Here is an 18,341-nt window from a genome sequence, read left to right on the forward strand (position 1 = left end):
AGGTTCGGGGCATCTGGAGAGGGAGCACTAGGAGCAACCCCTGGAGTCTGAAGGGCCTGAGTGGGGCAAGGTCCGCTAGGAGAACTGGCCTGGGTAGAGCGAACCGACTCTCCTGGCTCAGTCCTCCTCCTATAGCCCGCAGGCTGGGGGTCTGTGTGTGAGGATGACCGGGGAGGGTGGATTCAGGAGACCCTGGCGGAGTGGACCGAGTTCCCTTCCTGGCCTCGGTTAGAGCCTACTAAGTGCCTCGCAGGTCCCTGACCAATGCCAAGCCCAGGCCGTTTCTAGAGAAGGTGGGGAGGAGGAGAGGGAAGCAGGTGGGAGTCCAGGAGTTCCTGCACCATCTCTGGCAGCTCCTGTTTCAGTGCCCTCTCCTTCCCATCCCCATTCCTTCCTGGAGGAGGGGAGCAGTGACAGAGCATTGAGAGGTGCCGGGGACTCTACCCACCCCCTTCCTCCATGACTTGGGTGCTGTTAATGCAGATGTGGGTGTGGGTAGCAGGGTGGCAGAGTAATGATACCCCTGCCCATCTTGGCCCCCAGCTGGGCACGCTCTGCTTCTCCCTTCCTTCCCCCTAGAACCTGCCCCAGCCTGGAGCCCCACTCTCTGCCAGTGTACTTACTCTTCCCCTTCTTTCAGCCCCTTGGCTGCCTGCGCGGTGGTCCAGTTTCAGGTGCACTCATGTCCCTGGTTATGTCCTATACCAGGCTGAGAGTTTGCTGATGCCTGGGCTCACTTGGTCTGATTTCTGCCCTTGGGTGCCCACAATCACCCTAGGTTCCAGGGTGCCTGTTTCCCCAGGTCCTGCCAATGTTCTGGGCCTCGGCTTTGGCTTCTGATCATCCATGTTAATTTCTCAATGATTATTGATCACTGTCTGTCAGTGCTGAAGGGCCTGTAGACTCCATCTAGTCCAACCCACCCATTATACAGAAGGGAAAGACTGAAGCCAGTGAGGGACAGTGACTTGTGCAAAGTTACACTGAGTTAGTTGTCAGCTGGCACTGGAGGCTGTGCAGCCCTGGCCACCCATATAACTCCTGCTTGACTCTGGGCCTGCACTCAGGTACATGCTCCTAGCACTGCCTCTCTCATCCCTGAGCCCCATCAGGTGGAGGTGGCTGGGTTCCAGGCTGAGTGAGGAGCTTGTAGTTCTCTGGCTCAGGATAGAACCTGGAACCTGACACCTGCTTCCCCTTTTCCCCTCCCCCACCTCAGAGTCCACTTCCTGCTGCCTGGAGCCTCCCATCTGCCCAGGCTGGCATTACCTAGGGCGTACAAAGAGGGAAGTGCTGCTGGGACAAGGGGCAGGGGCAGGGCATGTGGCATGTTCAGATCTCCTTCCTGTTGTACCCAGCTGGTGCCTGTGTGTCTCATTGCCTACCCATTCTGCTCAGCCATGCAGCAAGTCCTGGACAACCTGGGATCCCTCCCCAATGCCACAGGGGCTGCGGAGCTGGACCTGATCTTTCTTCGAGGCATTATGGAAAGTCCCATAGTAAGATCTCTGGCCAAGGTACAGTGCTCCAGGGAGGCAGGCACAGGGGTACTGGGCCTGGGGAGGTACAGTGGGGAGTGGGGTGGTAGGTGGTAGCTGGGGGGGGGGGGTGCTTAGGAATGGGGCAGGTGGCATGGGAGACCGTGCGCCTGTGTGTGTGTGTGTGTGTCTGTGTGTGTCTGTGTACATGAATGAACATCAACACCCAGGTAATGAATCCAAGGAGGAACTGCAGGGAGGGGGGCTGTCCCCACACCTGGGCTGGTGAGTTGTGTGGACATGCCCGTGTGGTTGGTGTTTGGTGCCCCCAGCTTGTGGAGGGTATGATTGGTGGGGGGTGAGCATACCTGTGTGTTGGAATCTCCAGAGTTCATCCTGTCCGTTCCTCTGCCTTTGGGCCTTTTGTGCAGACTTCTTTTTTAAAAAAATTAAAAAAAAAATTATTGTGGTAAAAGACATAAAATTTGGCATTTTAACCGTTTTTAAGTATATATTGCAGTGGCATTTAGTACATTCACAAGGCTGTGTAACCATCACCACTATCTATTTCCAAAATGTTGTCATCACCCCATACTCTGTACCTGTTAAGCAGAATAACTCCCGCTTCCCTGCCCCCAGCCCCTGGCAACTTCTTTTTTTTATTGTAAATTTTTTTTTTAATTGTGCTTTAGATGAAGGATTACAGTGCCCTGGTAACTTCTAATCTACTTTCTGTCTCTATGAATTTGCCTATTCTAGATATTTCATGTATTTTGGTATTTGTCTTTTTGTGTCCGGCTTGTTTCACTTAGTATGATATTTCAGGTTTCACCCATGTTGTAGCATGTATCAGAGCTTCATTGTTTCTTTATGGCTGAATACTATTCCATGGTATGGATATACCACATTTTGTTTACCCATTCACCTATTGATGGACATTCGGGCTGTTTCCACCTTTTGGCAATTGTGAATAATGCTGCAGTGAACATTGGTATACAAGTATGAGTCTCTGTTTTCAGTTCTTTTTGGTCTGTACCTAGGAGTGGAATTGCTGGGTTATATGGTAATTCTGTGTTTTTGAGGAATCACCAAACTGTTTTCCATAGCTGTTGTACCATTTTACATTCCCACCAGCAATACATGAGGGTTCTAATTTCTCCACATTCTTGCCAGTGCTTGTTATTTTCAGTTCTGGTAATAGCCGTCCTAGTGGGCGTGAAGTGGTATCTCATTATGGTTTTGATTTTCATTTCTCTAATGACTAATGAAGTTGAGCATCTTTTCATATGCTCATTGGCTGTCTGTATATCTTCTTTAGAGTCCTTTGCCCATTTTTTAATGGAGGTGTTTGCCTTGTTGCTGTTTGTGAAGACCTCTTTTTAAGGTACCTGCCAGGCATCAGGTGGGGGAGAGACTCACTGAAACAAAATGGCAATGACAGAGGGAGATGTGCTAGGGCAGGTGCCTAACCCAGCCTGGGGTGGGCAGAGAAGGCTTCCTGGAGCAAGGGCCACTTGAGCTGAGTCTTGAAGAATGAAGAGGAGGGGTAGGGTATTCTGGGCCACAGAAGAGCTTGAGCAGAAACACAGAGGTGAGAAAGATCCAGAAGTACGATGCAGACTGTAAGTGTTCAGTATGAGGCTGGAGTGTCAGGTGTGAGACAGGAGTGTGGGCTGTGGGGATGTCACAGGTCTAGGAGGCCCTGGGCAGCTGTGTGGGGGGTTTGGGCATAGTCCTGTATGCATCGCAGAGTGTTTCATGGGCTTTAAGTGGGGGTGTGATGATGACAGATGGGTGTTTTAGGACTATCCCTCTGGCAGCCACATGGAGGATGGTTGGAGGGTTCTGGGTTGGTGGGTTGTGCCTGGAGTTGGAGGGACAGTTGGGGGCCTGTGTGATGGTTCCAGTTAGGGATGCTGAGAGCCTGAACTGGAGCTATGGTAATAGGGCTCGAGGGAGGGGAGGCAGAAAGAAATAGTTAGGAAGTAAATTGGCAGAAGTTGGTATTTGGGTATGGAAGGGGAGAGGTAGCAAGGCACTTTGGATTTTGCCTAGGGGAAGTGTGACATGGTGCCACCTTCCACTAAGAGTGCAAACGGGTCGGGGAAGGACGTCTCATCTCCTAAGAGGGAGGACAGGAGGGGAGCGTGGTGTGGGTGGCTGTGTGGGAGGCGAGGCTGGGGGGTCTTGGGAAATCAGGCCTACTTAAATAGTGTTTCTCAGTAAAGGCGGGGTAGTGGGAACTGGGGTTGGGGTTGAACATGGGGATTTGGAAATGAAGGTATGACTAGTCACTGAAGGGGAGGGGAGAGAGAGCCAATGAAAGCCAAGGAGCAGGGACCAGGACTATCCATGTCAGGTACCTGATTTTATGGAGTAGGAGGTGACTCAGTCTAGAGACACTGGAAAAGAAGTGGGGGGCTTTGGTCCAGAGCTTGTGCTGGGCGGGGCTATGGCAAGGCAGAGTGTGAGGGGGCTTGTAAGAATGGCTCAGTGCATCACCTCCCCGGCTGGGTGGGAAGAGGAAGGGGCCGGGAGGAGACAGAGGAGACGTGGCAGGGAGAACATAGAGATGAAGTTTGGGGGCTCTCTGAGGCCAAAGAGTATTTGCAGGGGTGGGGGTGGTAATAGCTGGAGGCTCAGGTCAGAGAGAGGGATGTGGGAGGTAAAAGATTTCCAAAGAGGAGCAGTTCTGGGGGATGACACGACAATCCAGAGTGGCTGCAGTGGAAGGGCAGGTCATTGGTGTGGAGGTCCAGGAATGAAGGGCTTGGGTGTGGGATGAGTGTCTGTACAGGTTTTGGAATCTAGGGTTATGGTAGGCATTGGGATGGAGAGAAGACTGAAGCAGTTTCCATGGTCTTCAGTAAATGGCCAATGGGTGACTAGAAAGTTGGCAAATGATAGTGATGGTAAGGGAGATGGTGATCCAGCAGGCAGTAAGAGCTTCCAGGTTGTCTGGGCAGGGTGGGGGTGAGGTAGGGAGGCCCTGTCACAGGGAGGCCAAGGCTCTGGTGTGGGGCTTGGAGGAGGACCAGGACCCACTGGAGGGAAAGAGATGATGCAGGGATGTGTCCCTGGGATGCAACCAGGTCACAATACCATCTTTGGAATGGTTGAGGACCCGGGGAGGTTGTTAACAACAGAAGATGAAACGTCCAAGAGGGTTAATGGTGGGAGGTTTAAGGAAGAGAAGACTGAGTAGATTGTAGGAGATTGGGGAAAGACAAATTGCTTTTTATCAGTGATCAAGGGTTATACTCATCCATGAAAATAAAAACAAGGAGTTATGCACATTTCAAACATAGAGAATGTGAGCTCCGTGAAGGCAGGGATGTCTGGTTCACTGCTGTATCCCCTAGAGCCCAGAACAGTGCCTGGCACATGGTGGGTGCTCCCTGAATATTAGTTGAGTGAATGAATACAAAAGAGTGTAAAATAACAGACCTTGGAGTTCCGTCTCCAAGATGTTCATGCTGGCTGCATTTGCTTTGGCTCTTCCTCCTTCTTTTTAGGAAATAAAAAGTACAGATACAGCTAATGCCCCCCACCTTCCTCACTTCCACTGCTCTTTCCACACTCCCTCGTCTTCATTTCCGCCTCCACACTAGTCACCACTGGCTTGACGTTGATGATGTCACTTCCTGAATGCTCATGTGCCTTGACTGCGTATGGGCTTAGCTGTAAACAATATACTCTTTTTTAATTTTGTTTTATTATTTTAACAATATACTCTTGGTATATGTGTTTTTAAATGTTATATAAATGGAGTTATACTGTCACTTGCTTATTGTTTTGAGATTTCTAGTAATACAAATAGTTGTTGATATAAGTAGATATAGATAGACAGATGTTCGCTTTAAGTGTTTGCGGTACTTCAATATACGAATAGACTCTGATTTATTTATTGGTTCCCCTCTGAGAGACAGGTGTGTTGTTGCTGATTTTTCCCTATTAAGAACTGCGCTGCAGTGGCCATCCTCATAGGCACCTCCTTCTGCACAGGTTTGAGAATTTCTCTAGGGTGGTCACTTGGCAATGAAATTGCTGAGTATGCGCATTTTCAGCCTTATTAAACCAAAACCTAACCCGTTGCTGTGGAGTCAATTCCTTCATAGTGATGCTATAGGACACAGTAGAACTGCCCCCATAGGGTTTCCAAGGCCATAATCTTCACAGAAACAGGCTGCCACATTTTTCTCCAGCTGAGCAGCTGGTGGGTTCCAACCACTGACCTTTAGGTTAGCAGTCGAGCACTTAACCACTACCCCACCAGGGTTCCTTTCAGCCTTACTAGTATTGACAAATTGCTGTCCAAAGGTACTATATCAGTTACTCTCACCAGCGATGGATGAGTCCCCAACACTTGATGCTAGCAGATTGATTAATTGTTAGCAGACTATTTTTTTTTAGAGCAGATTTTAGGCTTACAGAAAAATTGTGCAGAAAGTACAGAGAGTTCTCATATACCTCCTCCCCCCTGCACATCATTTCTCCTATTAACATCTTGCATTCCTGTGGTACATTTGTTACAATTGATGAACCAGTATTAACATATATTATTATTAACCAAAGTTCATAGTTTACATTAGGGTTCTCTTTTTGAACTGTACAGTCCTATGGGTTTTGACAAATGCTTAATGTCAGTATCTTACAGGATAGTTTCACTGCCCTAAAAATGCCCTGGGCTCCAACTGTCCATCCCTCCCCTTCCCCGACAACCTGGCAACCACTGACCTTTTTTCACTGTCTCTAGTTTTTCCCTTTCCAGAATGTCATATAGTTGGAATCATACAGTATATAGCTTTTCCAGACTGGTTTCTTTCACTTAGCAGTATACATTTAAGGTTCTTCCATGTCTTTCCGTGGCTTGATAGCTCATTTCTTTTTACTGCTGAGTACTACTCCATTGTATGGATGTACCACAGTTCGTTTATCCATTCACCTATTGAAGGACATCTTGGTTGCTTCCAGTTTTTGGCAATTATGAATAAAGCTGCAATAAACATACATGTGCAGGTTTTATGTGGACATATGTTTTCATCTCCTTTGGGTAAATACCTAGAAGCATGATTGTTGGATCGAATGGTAACCCTGTGTTTAGCTTTGTCAGACTGTCTTTCAAAGTGGCTGTACCATTTTGCATTCCCACCAGCAATGAATGAGAGTTTCTAGGTGAGCCAGCCACCCATTCTGCATCTCTGAGTTCTAGGGGGTGTGCATACCAGCAGCACCATCACCCTTAAAAGTGTAGGAAGAGCCCCATCAAGACCGTGGGAGCAAGCTCGTGACCATCTGGGCAAGAATGTGGGGTCTTGGCTATCCAGAGCAAGGCCTAGAAAGGAGGAATTCATACTGTGAAGGCACGTCTCTTTGGCCCCGTGGATTCCTGGCACTGTGCGGGATGGGTATAGCTGGAGGAGGACCAGACCGAGGCCCTCTAAATCAAGAGGGTCAGGGAAGGTACTGCTCAGGAATCCCCATAGGGAAGTTGACTTCTGATCCCATATTCCCACAGGGACATGCACATCGAGTCATACAACACATGGGGCAAATGACATTCTTCCTCATGCTGATAACTTTAGTACCCAAATAACTACAGCAAAAGCCAGGACTGGGGAAGGAGTATAGTAGACAGCATGGGAGTCATCACACCTGCAGGTGTGTGTATGTGTGTGAGTGCCTGTGTGTGTGTGCACCCAAGGGCTTGTGGTCTGTGGATCAAAAAATCCATGATTTGTAGCAAAGGCCATTATGAAACTCCCAGTCTGAGCTCTGCTACATTGTAACCCTCAGACTGTATAAAGGTCAAAACAGTGGAGTTAGATTGAATCCGAACATCTGTAACCTTCTACAGCTGACTTCGGAGTTGGATTTATTAGACCACACCATCTCTGGGTCACTTTAACTGCTGCTTCTACAGTGAGATAGCCAAAGAAAGGAGGTCCATTCGGGATGGCAAATCTCAGGGTAGAAGGTCCTCTAGCCAGTCCCCTTCAAAGCATAACCTCTCTCAATAGCATTCCTTTCTGGTGACTATGTCCAACCTACTTGATAGCTCTCCAGTAATGGAATTGCTAGCTGAATGGCTCTATTACTCACTCACCCACTGATTCATCCATTCAACCTTCCATTCATCCATCCATCAATCCATTCATCCTCCATCCTCTGTCTAGTCAACAAATAAGTGTTGCATGCTTGCTGTGTACCAAGCCCAGTGCCGGGGCTATAACAATGGACTGCCAGATAGTTTGTTCTTCTGATGGAGCCCAAGTCTGTCTTCCTGTATCTTTCTCTCACTGGCCCTGCAATGTCCCAGTCTTAGGACCGCATGGTAAAGCCTAACTGAGAACTTACCAATGTGCTGTACCAGCTGTAAGTAAACTCCCTTCTCCAGAAATGTTCTTGGGGATTAGCTGGTCAGAATTTCCTCCCAAGAAGTTCTTAGTGTGGTTCTGGATGCATAGAGCATAATAGAAGATAGCGTGGTCTCTTCTTCAATTCTGAGACCTCCAATAAGAGGCTAATGGGCTAAGGTAATCCAGTGACTTCTTCCCTCCTTCTGATTGTAAAACGATCAGGAAGTGAATATCCATAAAGGCCTGTCTAAACTTAGTAAAGATGGAACCTACTTCTTCCTGCTTCTTATCAATGTTAATGATTATGTATACATGGTTAATGTAGTAGGCAGACCAGTGCTTTGATCAAAGATCCAGCTGTAAAAATGTGGTTCTTCTGGCATAGTGGCCCAGAAACCCACAGGAATGGAATCAAGTTGGAACTGCATATGGTAGCTGTTAGCCTCTTCCTCTTACCCTTGTGGAGTTGGGCTGGATTCTCCTTTCTGGGGGTGCAGCAGACAGTCTAGGCTGGGTAGATCTGGGACCTGGGAAGGGCAGGGCCTGGCTCTGGAGGGAAGTCAAGTCGAGTAGACAGATCATAAGTCCAGGAGGTTGGCTGTAGACAGCAGGTGGCAGCAGCCCTGGTAGGTGAGTGGCATTTGGGAGGGCTGACAGGGATCCAGCAGTAGGTATTCCAGTAGCATGCAGGGCCAAGGTGAGTAACTCAAGGCAGGTGATATTCAGAAATGCAGGCAAGTACTAGTGGGAACATCTGCCAGCTAGGAGGCATGTGAGGACAGTGTGTGAACTAATCCAATGAAATGAAGAAGGAAGAACACAGGGCTTGGAGTCAGAAGATTCCGTGGCTGGCTGTGTGACTTTTGTATGTCCGTTAACTTCTCTGATCTTCACTTATTTCTTCTGAGAAATGGGGATAATGATGCCTATTTCTCAGAGCCATGATAGGGACCATTCCCTACCAAAAGAAATCAAGATTCTTTGGAGTAATTGCTAAATTACAAAATGAGCCTATTCCAGAATGAAAGAAGATGCTCAAAGACTGATGGAGCATATCAAAAGGACACAGGTGTGAATGGCGCTCCCACTGGACACATTTGAGATAAGTTGAGACAATGAAGATAGTGATGATGACGGACTAGAACACACTGAGTTAAAAAAATATCCTTAGTGATACAGAGAAGTGAGAGAGGGACAGGGGGGCAGGGTGGGAGAAAGGGAAAGCTCTTTCTTACGGTAGAATGCCACCAAATACATGTAGATTGAATGATGGAGTTAAATAATCACTATTTTGCAACGCTTAATATGATAGCGAATTCAGGCAAGGATCATAAATGAACACTAAATCCACTGGTGAAAAGTTGTTCAAAACAGGATAGTCACACGGTTTCAAAGTATTACCCACAGATCTGTGCCTCCTTTGATACAGTAGGAAAGACATAGGTCACCTATATGGAATTCCTGCCAGAATGGTTAAACTGAGTCTAATCACGAGGAAACAATCAGATAAATCCAAGTTATGGAACATTCTATAAACTGCTGGCCTAGACTCTTTAAAAATGTCCTGAATGACCGAAAGTTTCTGGGGTCTATTCTAGATTACAGGAGAGCAAAAAAAGTAACAACCAAATGCAACACATGATCCTTGATTGGATTCTGAACCAGAAAAGTTAAAAAACTGTAAAGAACGTCTTTGGGACATCAGGGAACATTTGAACATGGACTGTCTATTAGATAATCTTATACCAGTGTATCAGTGTTAAATGTCTTGGATGTAATAATGATATTGTGGTTTATGTAGTGGAATGTCTTTGTTCTTAGGCTGTACATGCTGACGAACTTAGGGATGAAGTGACTTGTGTCTGCAACTATCTTTCAAATGATTCAGAGGGGAAGAAAGTCTTCCTGGGTCCCTGGGTGGTGCATGCAGTTTGCAATTGGCTGTTAACCTAAGTGGTGGTTTGAACTCACCCAGCAGCACTGTGGAAGAAAGGCCTGGTGATCTGCTTCTGTAACAATGATAGCCCAGGAAATCCTATGGAGCAGTTTTACTCTGTAACACACGGGGTGGACAGGAGATGGAATCAACTCAATAGCAATGTTTTCTGTTTGTTTTTTACTTTTATATATCCCTGAGTCCCTGGGTGAGGCAAACAGTTAATGTGCTCACCTGCTAACTGCAAGGTTGGAGGTTCAAATCCACTCAGAGGTGCCTCAGAAGAAAGGCCTGGTGATCTACTTCTGAAAAATCAGCCTTTGAAAACCTTATGTGTCTACTCTGACACACGTAGGGTCAACTGGTTTTTGGTTATGTATCCCTGAAATGGAACTCCTTTCTTCTCGAGCCACCTAACCTAACTCACTGCTAGGCTAGCCACTGGCAAAGGCTTCCTTTTCCTTTTCCAGAAGCACCTTGTCATGGAAGCCCAGAGTCAGTAGGGCAGTAAGTAGGTGCGGGACCCTCTCCTGGCACCGTGTACTGGTTTCTGGTCCTACCCCTCACTGGAGAGGCAGCAGAAAGCACTGGATTCGGGGCTTGAAGACCCAAGTTCAAGGCCTGGTGACCTTGGGCAAGTTACTCCATAGCTTCCTCACCCTGGGCTACAGGGTGTCCGAGATCCCACTTAACAATGATGTCACTTGGAAGAAGCTGCCCTTGAATTCAGATGCTCATAAGGTCCTGGGATCCTAGGATAGTTTGATCACTGTGGCAAGAGAGTGGAAATGAAAGTCTGCCCTTTGGATTCTCCCTTCCCTACACCAGATCCTACGCCATCCTCACAACAAAGGACCTGGCATCATTTTGTTCTATTGTACATAGGATCGCTATGAGTCGGAACCTAACAACAGCAATACACTGGGTTCTAGTCATCATTCTTGGGAAGGAAGGAGAAACAAGGTGTGCATGCCACCTGTGGTCTGTTTGCAGATGAGTGAGGGCCTGAAACGTGATAGCAGCCAGCAGTGCTGTAGGGGGGCATCTAAAGTCCAGATTTGGGGCTAGGGGCTGTGAAGGGGCCAGGGGAGGGGTGAGATGCCTGAGAGCTGTGAGTGTGTGTGGTGAGGTGGCACTGTTTGGTGCCTCTAGGGGAAGCACAAAGCCTTATATGTTCTGCCACCACCCCCAGGCTCACGAACGGCTGGAGGAGACCAAGCTAGAGGCAGTGCGCGACAACAACCTGGAGCTGGTGCAGGAGATCTTGCGGGACCTGGCGCAGTTAGCTGAGCAGAGCAGCACCGCGGCTGAGCTGGCCCGCATCCTCCAGGAGCCCCACTTCCAGGTTTCTGGGAGGGCCCCCCTGGGGCTGTGGTGGAGGGGCGCAGTGGCCATTGATACAAGACGCTGGGAGAGGGGCCGGTGGGAAGTTGGAGCTGGGGTAAGAGATGGGATGGGAAGGGACCACGAGACACTGTCCCACTGTCTTCCGCCCCTTCCCAATACCTCTCCAGTCCCTTCTGGAGACGCACGACTCTGTGGCCTCAAAGACCTATGAGACACCGCCTCCCAGCCCTGGCCTGGACCCCACGTTCAGCAACCAGCCTGTGCCCCCTGATGCTGTTCGCATGGTGGGCATCCGCAAGACAGCTGGAGAGCATTTGGTGAGGGTGCCGGTAGCTGGGGGGTGCATGGTTGGGAGAGGGCTGAAGACAGAGATGGGGTTAGCTTTGCTGAGGGAAGGGCTCAGCGCAGACCCAGGAGACCACATGCTGTGCATACGAGCATGACCATGTGCCAGGGCCTATCCATTCTGTCTACCTTCTCTCTTGTAAGTGACAAATTCGGGCAGAGGGATGGAAGAGGACTGGGGGTGGTGGTGGAATGGGGGCATTAGGGGCCCATTTGAAGCTCTGACTTGGAGCAGCTGGAGAAGGAGGACTCAGATTCCTAGAAACGCTGCAGACCCGCCTCATGATACCCTCCTCCTCCTCCACCCCCCTCCCCCCCGCCCCCAGGGTGTGACATTCCGTGTGGAGGGAGGAGAGCTGGTGATCGCGCGGATCCTGCACGGGGGCATTGTGGCCCAGCAAGGCCTGTTGCACGTGGGTGACATCATCAAGGAGGTGAATGGACAGCCGGTGGGCAGCGACCCCCGCGCGCTGCAGGAGCTCCTGCGCAGCGCCAGCGGCAGCGTCATCCTCAAGATCCTGCCCAGCTACCAGGAGCCCCATCTGCCCCGCCAGGTGGGCCCCTCCGCCTAGCCCGCCACCCAGCATGAGGCCCAAGGGATGGCTGGGCCACACCTAGTTTCCAGGGTCACAGGCTTCGTGGTGGAGGTCCCTCCTCTCCAACCCACCTGCCGAAGGCAAGATAGCGAGACCTGCGGGCCAGGGGCGGCAGAACACAGACCTCTGCGTGTGGTGCACGTGCACGCGCTCACGTGTGCTTTCGTGCCACTCTTGGGCACGCATGCACGTACAGAGGATGTGCACGCATGCATGGCCGGGGGGGACCTGAGGGTACAAGGGCCCTCATCTAGTGCAGCGGTCTTCGTGCTGGGGCGTAGGCGCGGAGGGTGACGTTGTCTTGTGCTCTGTATAGCTGCCTCCTGATTGGAGGATTGTGGAGGTCTGGCTGCTCCGCCCACCTCTCCTATTGGCTCTCTGTAGCCTCTGCCAGAGCCTCTTCCCCAAGCCGGGTGGGGCCTGGACTCAGATCCGGCGTTGTGTCTGGTCACTGACTCGGAGATCCTGCCGCCTCAGTGGGTGGAGCCAGGGACCCAGGCCTGCACAGATTTCCCACCCGTCTGTCTGAGTCCCTTTTGTTCCAGACCCGGAGGGAGGCTGGTACCAGGGAGGGAGGTTGGGCAAGCCTGGAGACATCCCCCCTCTAGAAAGGCAATGCCAAGCCCTCATACTTCTCTGTGAGAGGAGGGGGGTGGAGGGTAGACTATGTGACCACCCCCACCCCCAGGCCATCATCTTCTCTAGCCTTCCCCTGCACCTTCCCTTGACCTTTTGCCAATCCCTTGTACCCAGGTATTTGTGAAATGCCACTTTGACTATGACCCAGCCCGAGACAGCCTCATCCCCTGCAAGGAGGCGGGTCTGCGCTTCAACGCCGGGGACCTACTCCAGATTGTCAACCAGGACGACGCCAACTGGTGGCAGGTGAGCCCTTGATACCCCTGTGGTCTCTCCAGGTGTGGTATGGGGGGAGGTGAGGGAAGGGGGAGACCTTTACTTTGTCCCCTGTCCATTTCAGGCATGCCATGTCGAAGGAGGAAGTGCTGGGCTCATCCCCAGCCAGCTGCTGGAGGAGAAGCGAAAAGCCTTTGTCAAGCGGGACCTGGAGCTGACACCAACCTCAGGTAGGAAGTCCCGCCTCTCCACCAGACACCCCCAATCTGGGATCTGGTGTGGCCTTGCCTGGCCTCACCTGCCCATCTCCTTATGACCAGGGACCCTATGTGGCAGCCTTTCAGGAAAGAAGAAGAAGCGAATGATGTATCTAACCACCAAGAACGCAGGTGGGTGTCAGCCTCTCCCCCTGTCCTCCTCTAACACGGCATGGCACCCCCCCCCGCCCCATGACTGTGAATATGCTCTCCTTGCCCAGATGCTGCTAACCGTGTCCCTAGGCCTTGTCCAGTCCCTCCCTGCTCCCCTGCTCCTAGCCCTGCCGCCCACCCCAACTGATGAGCAGTGCCATCTCCCTGTGTCCAGAGTTTGACCGCCATGAGCTGCTTATTTATGAGGAGGTAGCCCGCATGCCCCCGTTCCGCCGGAAAACCCTGGTGCTGATCGGGGCCCAGGGTGTGGGCCGACGTAGCCTGAAGAACAAGCTCATCATGTGGGATCCAGACCGCTACGGCACCACAGTGCCCTGTGAGTGGGAACTGGGCCTGCTGGGTGGGGCAGGGAGCAGGGGCTGCCCCGAGGGTCAGGGCTGAGTCCATTGATGGGCATCCACATGGACATCAGGTCAGGTGGTGCCTTTGGGTGTGAGGTGTTGGCCAAGGCCTGGGCCTCACAGGGTTCTGAAGGGCAGGGCCAAAGGGGACACAGCAGGAGTCTGGAGCATGGGGGAGAGGGGACACTGGGTTCAGATTCCATCTTCACCATGTATTAGCTGGGTGACATTGGACAAGTTATTTAATCTTTTTATGATTTAGATTAAGGGTGCTGGTTGCACAGTGGTTAAGTGCTCGGCTGCTAACCAAAAGGTCAGCACTTTGAACCTGACGGCTGCTCGGTGGGAGAAAGATAAGGCAATCTGTTTCTGTAAAGATTACAGCTTTGGAAACTCTATGGGGGCAGTTCTACTCTGCCCTGTAGGGTCACTATGAGTCAGAACTGACTGGACAATATGTATGGGCTGGCCTCGCTTTTCCTTCTCTCATGTTACACTTGCTGAAAGCTAGTGTGTGCCTAGCTGGGGGCTCAGGTGAAATGAGATTATGAGCTGTGTGTGTGGCCTTGTGGAGGACAGGGCTTCTCCGTGACGGAATCATCTGGGTGGTAGACGCTCTGAGTTCCTGGAGGCATGAGGCCTGAATGCTGGCCTCAGTTTGGCTTGGCCTTGCTGTGTGGCTTTGGGTTGCACACTGCCCTCTCTGGCCCTCAGCTTCCATCTGTAAACACTGGGTTGGAGCAGGTGATCTCTGAGAATCCTCCCAACATGGACTCCTGTGACTGTGTGTGCCAGTGGTAAGGGCGAAGGCAGCAGTTTTGGCAAAGTGGAGGGCAGGCACATCCCCAGGGCTGAGTGACACACGTAGACATGTGTGCGTGCATATGCGTGTCTGAGGTGGTGTGGCTTGCGTGCACCCACTTGGGCTCCTCCTCCTCTTAGACACGTCCCGGCGGCCCAAGGACTCGGAGCGGGAAGGCCAGGGTTACAGCTTTGTGTCCCGTGCCGAGATGGAGGCTGACATCCGTGCAGGGCGCTACCTGGAGCATGGCGAGTATGAGGGCAACCTGTACGGCACCCGTATCGACTCCATCCGGGGCGTGGTTGCGGCCGGCAAGGTGTGCGTGCTGGATGTCAACCCCCAGGTACTGTCCAGCCTGCCCACTATCCTTTCCTGGCTCTCCGCTGCCCCCGTCTCCCATCTACTTCCAGGCACTTGTCGTCCAGGTATCCTCCTTCAACTACTGCTAGGTGCCCAGTCCCCCTGGAACCTCTCTCTCAGCCTCCCAGCTACCCAACTCCTCCTCTAGCCTCTTGCAGTGACCCCAGCCCCAGCCACCTACAAGCTGCTCCTCTCCCATCCATTCCCAGCACTCATTTCCCAGGCCCCCAGGTATTCCTCCCTCATCCATTCCCAGGTGCCCCCCAGTCACTTCCAGATAGCCTTCTTCCAGATCCCAGGATATACCTAGGGATACACTCCACTACCCTCCACCTCTCCTCCTGCAGGCAGTGAAGGTGCTGAGAACAGCTGAGTTTGTCCCTTATGTGGTGTTCATTGAGGCCCCCGACTTTGAGACCCTGCGGGCCATGAACCGGGCTGCGCTGGAGAGCGGAGTGTCCACCAAGCAGCTCACGGTGAGGGTGCTTTGAGATGCGGTGGGAGGGGTTAGTGGCGGCCTGGAGTGATGGGGGCCAGAAAGGGAAGTGTGCAACCCAAAGCCACATAGCGAGACCAAGCCGACCTGGGGCCAGCATTTAGGCCTCACACCTCCAGGAACTCCAGCTGATGAAGAGAAGGAGGAGGTCTCAGGGAAGGGGAGAGGGTCATGATTAGTGCCTGCCCAAATTTTCAGTGAGGTCTGAGAGAGGACGTAAAGTGGCCAGAGTCTCACAGGGAGTCAAGGACACAGCTAGCCCAGACACAGGAGCTTCCGATTCCTGCCCCCTGCTCTGTTCACTCTGCAGGGACCAGAGGGTCAGTGGGAGGTCCGAGGGGCAGAGGTGGGGTGAGGTGGACTCAGACTCAGAGGCTGCTTACAGCTGGGGAAAAGCTGAAGGGAGGGAGGAAGCAGAGGCAGGAAGGCTGACTGGAGGGATGAGTTAGCATCAGGGAGGGTGTGGTGCCAGGAGGAGAGGCTTCAAGCCCTTGCGTTATATGACGTGACTCCAGGGCACCCAGGAGTTGTGCCTTGCTTCAGCCCTCCCCGGAGCCCTGGTGGCACGGTGGTTACGAGTTTGGCTGTTAACCAAAAGTTTGGCAGTTGGAATCCACCAGCCACTCCTTGGAAACCCTATGGGGCAGTTCTGCTCTGTCCTGTGGGGGTGCGGGGCTTGCAGAACTCTGGGCTCAGGTCCCTCTGCTGGCCATGCTTGGTACTGCAGCTCTCAGTCACCAGGTTGTCCAGGGCTCCCATCTGTTTTTGGGGCCAGGGGAGATTTGGGCCCTTGCCTGAGCCCTGCTCTGGGCACTTCATCCCTAGCAACAAACCCAGAAGACTGGGGCCTCTGGGAGGCAGCTGGGCCAGCTCTAGAACAACTGCCTCAGCTTATTTAATTCAGCTGCCTGGCCTACTGCTTCTGGGTCTGGCGTGGGGGTTGCCCCTGGCACTTGTGTGTGGCTCTGGTAGGTCAGGGGGCCTAGTCAGACTATGGAGGGAGCACTGGACTTGGAGCTGGCAGACCCTGTTCAGTCACTGGCTGGCTGTGTGACCTCTTTGTACCTCAGTTTTTTCCATTGTAAATGGGGAATCATTATTCCCACCCTGCACTACCCAGGCTATAGTGATGACTACGTAGGTTGTAAACAGGGCAGTGCTTAGCACACAGTAAAGGTTCCTTCCTTCCTTTCGTCCATTCTTCTGTCCATGGTTGCAGGAGAGGTGCCTTGGGCATGCAGGGAGGGACTCCTGCCTCTCCTACCCAGGAGTTTTGGAGAGGGGGCTAGTGATGGGGGTGAGTTGGGGGCACTGACTGGAGGTCCCCTTGTTCCGGGGCAGGAGGCGGACCTGAGGCGGACAGTGGAGGAGAGCAGCCGCATCCAGAGGGGCTACGGGCACTACTTTGACCTCAGCCTGGTCAACAGCAACCTGGAGAGGACCTTCCGTGAGCTCCAGGCAGCCATGGAGAAGCTGCGCATAGAGCCCCAGTGGGTGCCCGTCAGCTGGGTGTACTGAGCCCTGCTCACCGGACCTCGCCTCTCTGGGTTGTGACCCAGAACCCTGAGTCCGCCCCCTTCCCCAACCCTGGCCACCAGCCACCACCCTTAGCCCTGTCCCTGGCTGTCCCTAAGGCTGGCTTCAGCATAGATGTGTGCACTGCCAGGGGGTGGATGTTCATGGGGTGCCTCTGTGCCCAGGTGCTACCCACTCCCTATGCCCACTGGCCACCAGATGTCCCTCTTGGGGTGTGTCAGAGTCACCTTGATAATGCTCAGTCCAGAGAAGAGAAAACCTGCTTTGGGACCATGTGCTCAGTGGGTCTGCTGCCCCTGCTGGCTGTCCCTCTTCAGTCGCCTCTTCTCCTCTGGACTGGCCATGCCCACCCCATTCTTGGGCCTCCCCACCTTTCACCCCTGTATCCTAGGAGCAGACCTGGGGCTTGTTTCCCTGTGGCCAAGGGCATGCATGGCCCACTAGCAGCCAGGCAGGCCAGGGTGGTGGTGCCAGCCTGGTGCCAGCCTGAAACCTGGAGGAGCCAAACACAAGCCAGCTGCCCTGGCTGCTGCGGCGCCACTCTTGGCTCCCTCAGAAGGGGGCAGAGGCCCCAGGAGCGGACACTGCCTTGTCCCTCCCTCATCCACAGCTTTTCACTGCCGAAGCCTCTCTACAGACTGTGTCCCTGCCTGTCAGTTCTGCCCCTGTAGGGTATGGCTGGCAGGGGCCAGCAGGCTCAGCCCAGGCAGGGGTGGGTTTGGAGGGCTGAGACGAGGAATCTGCTGCTGACAGAAGAGCTTAAGCTCTCGACAGCCCACGGTGGGGACACATCTGGGCACCCTGCCCATGACTATTATTCTTTGGGTCTTCTCTCTGGCCCGGTCCAGGTGCCCTGCTTGCATCAGGCACATCAGGCTGCCTTGGCACCCCTAATTCTAGGGGACTGAGGCAGGGTGCACTGGGTCCTGGAGCATGGGCTTGGAGAAGGAGGTTTGTACGTTAGCTGGCTCCTTGCTGCACAGCCCCAGGGGGCGCCATTCACGCTGTAGTCTGCACAGTCTATGGCTCAGCACTCTGCAGCCCCTTGGTTTGTGTTTCTGGTACCGATGTGTGTGCGTCAGGCCTGATTTTGGGGAGGGGAAGCAATGGGTTGTTTTACTTTGGAGTCACTCTTTGGGGACCCTTGTTGTGGGTTCCCTATCAGCCCCCGTTTCTTATAAGACCCTTCTCCCCAGATTCCAGAGCCTTGCCCCTCTCCAGATGTCTTCCTCAAACTCTCTTCTGTTGTCCCACTACCCTAAATGCCCCCCCAGTCCTTGGGGAGGGCAATTTTATAAATAGGAAAATCCTTTCTAAAATGCTGTCCTGGATGCCCCCAGTCATCTCACTCCTCATCCTTCTCTGCCTCCTTCCCCAGGTGAGCCTGCCCTCACTGGGGACCCCCTTCCCCAGCCCCCTACCCAGCCCCTTGTCTCCCCACCCTTCTGGTGTCTCGTCT

The 18,341-nt window shown here is 52.5% G+C and overlaps 1 protein-coding gene across 3 annotated transcripts in view; it reads left to right on the forward strand.

Moving 5' to 3' along the window:
• Nucleotides 1-17,300, forward strand: part of MPP2 (MAGUK p55 scaffold protein 2) — a 23,474-nt gene extending 6,174 nt beyond the window's left edge. The window contains exons 2-12 of one of the 3 annotated variants that reach the window (XM_012554952.1): nt 1,399-1,517; nt 10,966-11,118; nt 11,288-11,437; nt 11,792-12,019; nt 12,815-12,946; nt 13,041-13,146; nt 13,237-13,305; nt 13,502-13,663; nt 14,631-14,833; nt 15,198-15,326; nt 16,688-17,254. In XM_012554952.1, the coding sequence (XP_012410406.1) occupies nt 1,401-1,517; nt 10,966-11,118; nt 11,288-11,437; nt 11,792-12,019; nt 12,815-12,946; nt 13,041-13,146; nt 13,237-13,305; nt 13,502-13,663; nt 14,631-14,833; nt 15,198-15,326; nt 16,688-16,864 (1,626 nt within the window). In that variant the 5' untranslated portion in view covers nt 1,399-1,400 and the 3' untranslated portion in view covers nt 16,865-17,254. Of the gene's footprint in view, nt 1-1,398; nt 1,518-10,965; nt 11,119-11,287; nt 11,438-11,791; nt 12,020-12,814; nt 12,947-13,040; nt 13,147-13,236; nt 13,306-13,501; nt 13,664-14,630; nt 14,834-15,197; nt 15,327-16,687 lie in introns of all 3 variants that reach the window. The other 2 variants (XM_012554951.1, XM_012554953.1) reach the window with 2 other exon arrangements.
• Nucleotides 17,301-18,341: the final 1,041 nt, after the last annotated feature.

The sequence above is a fragment of the Trichechus manatus genome, unplaced genomic scaffold (genome assembly GCF_000243295.1).
Source record: "Trichechus manatus latirostris isolate Lorelei unplaced genomic scaffold, TriManLat1.0 scaffold00028, whole genome shotgun sequence".
Taxonomy (NCBI): Eukaryota; Metazoa; Chordata; class Mammalia; order Sirenia; family Trichechidae; genus Trichechus; species Trichechus manatus.